General features: G+C 62.2%; 1 protein-coding gene across 1 annotated transcript in view; it reads right to left on the bottom strand.

The window, feature by feature from the left end:
- The window catches only part of KLF8 (KLF transcription factor 8), a 6,662-nt gene extending 5,947 nt beyond the window's left edge, over positions 1-715 (bottom strand). Inside the window, exon 1 of the mRNA XM_082062013.1 lies at positions 628-715. Within this exon, the coding sequence (XP_081918139.1) occupies positions 628-654 (27 nt within the window). The 5' untranslated portion in view covers positions 655-715. The remainder of the gene's footprint in view (positions 1-627) is intronic.
- Positions 716-5,831: the final 5,116 nt, after the last annotated feature.

Below are 5,831 nucleotides of genomic sequence, written 5' to 3' on the forward strand. Positions count from 1 at the left end.
GGGGGCACACCCCGCTGCCGTCACACCCCCCCGAGGAATTTCCTCCCCACTCCACCCTCTGGCAGCGGCCACCCGGGATGCTCGGGGAGGGGGGGTCGTGGGGACCGAGGATCCAACCCCCCGCGGGTGGGGGGGGGCTCAGCCCCACGCAGACCCGTTCCACAAGCAGCCCGCGGCGGGGGGGGGAGGGGGAACGCACGACACGCATGAAGTGGGTCGGGCCCTTTAAGAGCAAAGGGCGTGGGAGGCGGGGGGGGGGGGAGGGAAGGGCGGGGCGGGGCGCGCGCCGCGACGTCGCCCCTCGCCTCCCCCCTGCCCCCGCACCGTGACCTCCCAAGCGCGCGGTGGCGCCCGCCCCGGAAGAGGCCACGGGCGGGGGGGCCCACGCGGGGCCCGGCGGGGGGGGGGAGGGTGAGGGAAGGGCGGGGGGGGGCGGAACCGCCCCCCCCCGCCCTTCCCTCCCCCTCCCCCCCCGCGCCGGGCCCCGCGCTGCCACAATGTCCCCCCAGCAGGTCCGTTCCCACCCGCGGGCGCTGCCCCTTTAAGAGCCCACTCGAGATGGAAGCGGTCGCGCCCTCGGGTTCTCCCCGGCCCCGGTGGGTCCCGGTCCAGGCCCCACTCACTCACTTTCTCCCGCGTCTCCTCCGAGCGCATCCCCGCTGCCGCCGCCGCCGCTGCCCCCGGGGCGGTGCCGGGTGGGGCGGGTGGGGCCCCACGGGCGGGGAGGGGCGGGGCCGTGTGGGGCGGAGCTCCCCTCCCCCACCCATTTTTGGGTGGGGGCACCACACCTCCCACCCCCCCCCCTCAATAAAATAATCAAGGGGTGCCCCGCCCTGCGGTGACATCAGCAGCAGCCAATGGGCGGCTCCCCTCGCATCCGGCGTTGCCATGGAAACAGATACAGGCTTTGGGGAGGGGGGCTCCCCCACCTGCTCCCATCCCCCCCCCCGCACCCCACGCGGGGCCCCCCTTAAATCGGGGTGGGAGAGAGGGGCGCGTTGCTGGAGGGGCTGAGACCTGGGGAACTCGTGTTCAGCAACGGGGGGGGGAAGACCCCCACCTCATTTGGGGACGTGTCTCCCCACTCGCAGGTCATGGGAGTGGGAGCATCCCCCTGCACCCCACACCCCATGGGTGCCCTGGAGGGGCAGGGTCACAATGTGGCCCACATGGGGGGACGTTCCCACGGAGGGGGGTGGGGTGGGTGCTGCCTGCAGCCCTGCCCGGCTGCCCACACGCCCCCACCACCCATGTAACCCCCCCAAATATCTGGCCTGCTCTGAGCACCCCCTCGGCACCCCCTCTACTCCAGCACCCCAGCCAAGGGGGCATCGGTGCAGCTGGGGGGGGGGGGCAGGTTGAGTCCGAAGTGGTTGGGGCCCTGGTGACACTGGGGGATTCACACAGGGGGTCAGGGAGTCCCCCAGCTTCTTCCTGGGTGTCTCAGGGCTGAGCTGCCACATGGGAAGTGTTGGGCGGGAAAAGGCTGATAGGGACAGGGGCAGGGCCAGGGATGGGGACCCTCCCTGGACAGGGTGGGGACAGGGGGGCTGGACCTGCTCCAGGAGCTGCTTCTGCCCCCCCACCCTCAGATGCAGGGGTCTCACATGGAAGGGGCCCCACGGACCCCCAGCCCTGCTGCTTGGCCACCCCTCAGCCTATCCCCCCACCCAGCGCCCCCTGGAGTCCCTCAGCATTGACCACACCTGCACAGGGACAGCGACAGGCACCGCTACCCCCCCACTCAGCGCTGCCGTTTGACCCCCAGCCTCAGGATGTCCTGTCCCCCCCTGATTTGGGGTCCCCATTTCTCCACCGAACCCCTCTGAGCTGAAACCTGCCTGCAAATCCACCCCACGCGGAAGGCGCTGCCACCAGTGTCCCCATGGGGCAGGCGGGGGGACAGCGAGCGCTGGGCCAGGTGCTCCCCACCAACGCTGTCCCCTCCGGACACCGCTCAGAGGAGCGGGTCACGGCCACCTTGGCGGTGACCTTGGCTGAAGCTGCAGCTGCTCCACGCCAACGCAGAGCTGCCACATGTCAACCGAGGACAGGGACCCCGGTGACACCCTGCCCTTCACCCTGCTGCCGCGGCTCAGCCAGGAAAACGTGTAGGGGGAGGCCCAGGGCTGAGCCCGCGTGGGCCCCCCCCCACCTCCATGGGCACGGGCCCCCCTTGGCCCAGCTCTGCCTCTCGCCTCTCCCAGATTTTAGGGACCAGAAAAGCTTTTTGGGGACAGAGCCAGGCAGTGAGAGCAGGTGCTGAGCCCAAGGGACCCCCACCCTGACCCCCACAGAGCTGAAGGACCAGCCCCAAATCCTGAAATGCCAGGTAACCCTCCCAAAACAGACAGGAAAAAGGGGGAAACGCTGCCCTGGGGAAAAACATCCCAGGGTGGGATGTAGCACCTGCAGCTGCCTGCCAGCGTTTGGGGGGCTTGGGGTGCACCCCCCACTCTCCCTGGCAGCTGCACATCCTCTAGGACAGCTCTGGGCAGGAAGAGTCGGACAAGGAGCCCTGGGTAGGGGGTGGTGCTGGTGCTGGGGGGCTCTGCAGCTCCAGGGGGTCCCAGCCCCACAGCATCTCCACCCCCAGGCTGGAGCTGGGGCAGGAGGGGTTGGGGGTAAGCCCATGTTTATTTACTGAGTCACCCCCCTTCCTGAGCCTCCTGCTGAGTTTCCACAGGCAGAAAAATTAACCTGTGCTTTCGCTGCACCCACAAGACACAGGGCACTGGCTCATCCTTTTCCTCATCAAACAGGAAGGGCGTTAGATCCCAAAATAACTTATTTACCTTGAGAAGAGCCAAAGCCTTCGCCTGCGCTCACCCCCCCTGGGCAGGGTGTCTCGGGCCAGGGGTGCACACACAGAGCAGAGGAGAGAAGGATGGGGACAGCCCCCGTGAAGGGGCCACATGTGTCTATGCGCCCAGTGGTCCCTTGAGGTTTTCTACAGCAACGGGCACGTGAAGCCCCAAGGGGAAGGTCCAACACCACCGGCCTTTCGGCTCCAAGAGCAGCACGGTTGGATTCCGCATTAAGATTGAATCCAGGTCGGTGGGGACACCCACCCAGCACCAGGCTGCAGGCGAGGGACGTCCCCGCTGCGCTGAGCTCGTCTCGGTGCTTCCACACCATGCTTTGCTCCAGAAATGGGTGTGTTTTGCTGTTCACCCAGCACCCCGAGGCAAGGAGCTCTGCGCTGAAGACCGGATCCCTCCTCAATTCAGTCATTAAACCAAGGCCAGTAGCTCCACGCCTCTGCTTTCAAGGTTGACCACAGATGCCATCAGTGATTCCACAAAGTGAAACGCACGGGATCCTGGCAATGCACCGTCCTGCCTCTCTCCTCCCTGATGAACATGATCCACCACCGCTGGCATCTCAAGATCCAACCATTTGGAGCTGTTCACAAAAACCGCTGTGGCTCCGCGGGGACATGATCTGTTCCCCCAGCTCTGTCGCAGGGGCAGAGTCCATCCCCACCACAGCACCTGCTGCTTGGAGCTGGGGCTCAATCCAGCGCTTTGGGTGGGTTCAAAGCACAAGTCTCCTTCCAGCCCGATTTCATGCATCGCGCTTTGTTCTTGATGCGCTGAGCACTCACATCAACATGGTCTTCTTGAGAAATGTATGGAAAAAAATGGATCGTGAGGTGGAAAACTGAAGGAATTATTAGATTCCAAGGGTTGGGATGAGCATTGGGAAGTCCCAGTGGGCACTGGTTATGGAGATGACTATTCCTCCCTGCTCAGCACTTTTGAGGCCACAGCAGGACCCGGTGTCCAGTTTGGGGCTCCCTAGTACAAGCAAAACAGGCATGAAGATACCAAAGCTTGGCCAGGAGGCGCAAGGAGAGGCCGAGCATGCCAGGGCATCAGGGGCTCACGCTGCTGCCTGCAAGTGCTCATCAGGAAGGCGCAGGGAAGAGCCGGGCTGGTCCTGGGGCCGGGCGCTGACAGGAGGAGAGGAAAGGGCCCGAGGTGCCGCATGGGAAGCTCCGATACGTGGATTTTTGTTATTCGTTTAAAACCCACAAGGGTGATCACACGGCGGAACGGGGCTCGCGGGTAGGAAACCTCATCCTGGGAGATGCCAAATCTCAGGCCAGTCTATTTCCCAGCACCTGCCTGGAGCAGGACGGTGGACACAGAGATGGGGCCTTGCCCACAATTTTGAGATGCAGCACTCTATGTTCTTAAACACCCCAAATTATCCCTTCCCCACCTCACATATGGGGAAGATCCTGCATCTGGCCAAATGCCACTTCCCTATGTGACCTGGATGCAAGATCTTGTGAACTCCAGGCCCTTCGGGGTGGTGCAGATGCTACTTGGGGGTGCCCACAAGCCACAGTTACACCGAGCAAGACTATTGCCAGGGACCTGGCGACCATCCTGCAGAGCCCCTGTCACCAGCGGGCACATCCAAGGAGCTCAGTCCCAGCTCACAGCAGCCACTGCAGGACCTGCCCGGCACAGCTGGACACTCATCTCCGCTGGCAGCGACCAACCCCAAAAGAGGCCCCGAGATTTGCTTTTTGGAGACAACCCAAACATGACACCGTCCTGTTGAAAACGGTAAGGCGGTTGTCTTAAAGCCACCTGCATATCTGCATCCACACTGCTGGTGGTCACTTCCCAGGGAAACGTTGATTTCAAAAGAGCCCCCAAAATACACGTTCTTTAGGAAAACAGATTTGCAGGGAGAGGGAACAGCAGGGCTTTAGCAACCACCGTCCTATCGCTGGCCCCAGAGAGGCCTCAGCAAGCCAGGCTACCCACACACGGGGTTCGGGTCCCGATAAGCTGTGGCACCGCTCGTCCTTCACAGTGGTTTGGTACCTGCTCCTCCACACATTTCTCCCCTTTAACGTTATCCCAGTTACATGTGCTGAGCAGTTTATCCCCAAAGAAAACCTGAGGGAACTCCTTGTAACAATAGAAATAAGGCAGCATTTCCCACCGCCCATTCCCCCGCCTCTTGCAGAACAGCTGCCGTCCACGAAAACGTCCCGGCAGCAGAAGGTGCATCAGTCTGCGCTGGAACTGTGGCCACGAGCCACCCTCTGCTCTCCTGGAGCTGTGACAGCTGCAAGCAGAACCCCTCCCAACAATTCTGTGGAGGTGACAGTCCCAAGGCTCTGACAGCATCCAGATCAGCAGCAACTCATCGTTGTGCTCTGCTCACCAGAACCAGGGCAGGGCTTGGGTGCAGGAAGCTGTGAAGTTTCTCCAGCAACCAGAGCAAAAGTAGAGACTGACCTTGTCCAAGCAGGAACTGTAGTTGCCTTTCAGCTTCCTCCACCCTGACGTCAGACAAAAGGCAAGATCTGCCGTCCCCACAGCAGGCCAGGCACAGCATTCCACACCCGCAGGCACCACAGACACAAACCTCCCGCTGCATCTCCAGCCCACTCACCAGTTCTCCAGAAACTCGAGCACCTGAATCATTAAGAGTTCCTCTCCCACAGGGACGCCGACTTGATTCTAACTGAAAACACGCCCAGCCTGACGGAGCACCAACACATCTGAGCAGGTGGTGCAAGATGCGGGTGTTTAATGCTGTAAAGATGGAGAACCGATGGAAGGGTCCTCAGCTCTCCAGCCAACATGTGCCCTTTAACTCCCCAATCTCATGTGAGACTCATGTGAGACTCACCCGCTCAGATTTCCATGCCCCCAGCACACATGGGGAAAGCTTGATGTGGAGAGCACAGAGCCAGGCTCAGTCACCACACCCTTCTTCATGGAGTAATTTGATGCAGCGAAAGGAAAAACAAAGGAAAAGAGACCTTGAGAAGCATCAGCTCCCACCCAGCAAGCCAGAGA

Source organism: Streptopelia decaocto (genome assembly GCF_964273445.1).
Source record: "Streptopelia decaocto genome assembly, chromosome: 10".
Classification (NCBI taxonomy): Eukaryota; Metazoa; Chordata; class Aves; order Columbiformes; family Columbidae; genus Streptopelia; species Streptopelia decaocto.